Raw genomic sequence first — 1,980 nt, 5'->3', positions numbered from 1 at the left:
ATTTAACCAAAAGTGTGACAGTCGTTTCGCCCTTCTCTGTACCGATACTGTACTAGTACATAAGTTAGTTGCGCTATAAGAGCTAAAAACGGCTTCTAAAAGTGGGTGCGTCTGAATTTGCGCCCTTTGGCTTTGGTGGTCCGATGTCTCCTCCTAGCGTTGTCATGGCAATGTCCTTACGTCATAGTTGAAACTCGCCCCTGGTCCCAACGCGTTTGCACTTCACATGCACCTCCATGCACCTCATATTCTTTCTGCGTGCGCGGCGAGCGGCAGAGACGGACTTTCTTCGTCAACTAGTGCCTTCGTTTGCAATTTGCGCCTTTACATATGGACTTTGCCGTCATCCAGGCGTGGATTGACGAGGTCACAACGACGCAGCTAGCCGCTGTTGCAATTCCTAGTGATCCATTGCCCAATAACGCTTGTCGCCTTTCCGATGAAATGTCCAGTCCATCCAAGCGTCAACGAACGAGCGGGCAGACTGACACCTACACGGATCCCGACGAAACTCCTACACGTTCCGGACCGCAACGGCGGCACGGCAGTGACAGCGCTGTTTTTGATGGAGCCGGTGAAGTAGCTCCATCGACGCCTTCCGCATCTTCCTTCACTGCCATGCTCGCAAGCAGGACGGTCTTTTCCGTTGCTGCAACTGAACCGCGTGCTCCCACAGAATCTTCCTACATCAGAGCGGAATCGCGCAGCAAATCTCCGACGAAACGGTTTCGAAAGACAACCGACCTGCTCAACTTGGCGATACCTGTTCGTTTCATGAAAGAGTGTGACCTTGATAAGGCTGTCCCGAGCGATGCGAAGAAGCTGTTTGAAGCTTTGTCTATTGTTGCGGCTAAGGAGCAGATTCTTCCCGCAATTTTGCGGTCCCACGCAGACTTTCAGGACGCGAGAATTCGAAGCTTCATGTGGATTTCCACCGATACTACAAACGATCACAATAGCGCAAACGTCAAGAAAACCGCTCTTCGAGAGCACGCACACCTACGACGCATCGTGGATGATTCCATTGCCTCCTCCAACCTCCATCGGTCTGAGGCTGCTTGGAATTGTCTTGTACACAGCCCCTATCTACAGCACGCAACCCGCTGCACAGAGTTTCTCGATGTCGAGCCCATTACTTCGGCACAAATTCTCCCCACCTTTCGCCCTTTGTTCAACTCGAATGAGCAAGCACCACCTACTGCCAGTCTGTCCAACGCGAGCAGTGCGTCCGGACAAACTCGGCTGAGCTCCTACACATCGTCGGTCCACAAAATGGTTGATTTTGCCTTGGTTCTTCGTCCTGAGGCGAGTTTGCAACGTCTGATTGACGAGTTTCTGGCCAAGCAGAGAGATGCTACCGCCACAATCAATCAAACCAGATATGAGCCGCTCCGTACCCGACCGGCTCCCATCTTTATCGAAACCAAGATCTCATCCGGCACTATGGAGGACGCCAATGTCCAACTTGGCATATGGGTTGCTGCATGGCATCAGCGAATGCGCAGCATCATCGCCCTCGGAGAGGTAACAGACAAGATTATCACAATTCCCGTCGTTCAGGTCGTCGGTGGCGTTTGGACTCTCTTGTTTGTTGTGGACGCTGGCACGGAAATAGTAAGTTTCTCGTTCGCTTGTCTGAGTTTCATTATCCGGTACTAATTCTAGTAGACTGTGCTTGACGACAACTTTCGAATAGGCGATACCGACAGTATCGTAGGCGTTTACCAATTGCAAGCCGCCTTGTCTGCGCTTGCTGGCTGGGTCAAAGACACATTTCAGCCATGGTTCACCACGCTTTTGACTCGTGCAAATGAATAGCGGCCGAGCCGGCCCTCACGTGCTTGAGAGCGAAACGCATGAGTTATGGAGTGTTGATGGGCATACGACTACTTTTTCACAGAATTAGAGCAGGGCGTTGGAAAACTTCGTCAGGAAAATGGAGGAAATGGGGAACGCGACTGCGAGCGCTGCTGATGATGG

General features: G+C 51.8%; 1 protein-coding gene across 1 annotated transcript; it reads left to right on the top strand.

The window, feature by feature from the left end:
* Nucleotides 1-330: 330 nt before the first annotated feature.
* On the top strand, nt 331-1,818 carry BBA_09288 (uncharacterized protein; the record flags this gene model as incomplete). The annotated part of the gene is made up of 2 exons (XM_008604385.1): nt 331-1,614; nt 1,669-1,818. The coding sequence occupies 2 exons, from the start codon at nt 331-333 to the stop codon at nt 1,816-1,818; spliced, it is 1,434 nt and encodes a 477-aa protein (XP_008602607.1).
* Nucleotides 1,819-1,980: the final 162 nt, after the last annotated feature.

Source organism: Beauveria bassiana (assembly GCF_000280675.1).
Source record: "Beauveria bassiana ARSEF 2860 unplaced genomic scaffold BBA_S00050, whole genome shotgun sequence".
Lineage (NCBI taxonomy): Eukaryota > Fungi > Ascomycota > Sordariomycetes > Hypocreales > Cordycipitaceae > Beauveria > Beauveria bassiana.
This window is presented reverse-complemented; position numbering and strand designations above follow the sequence as displayed.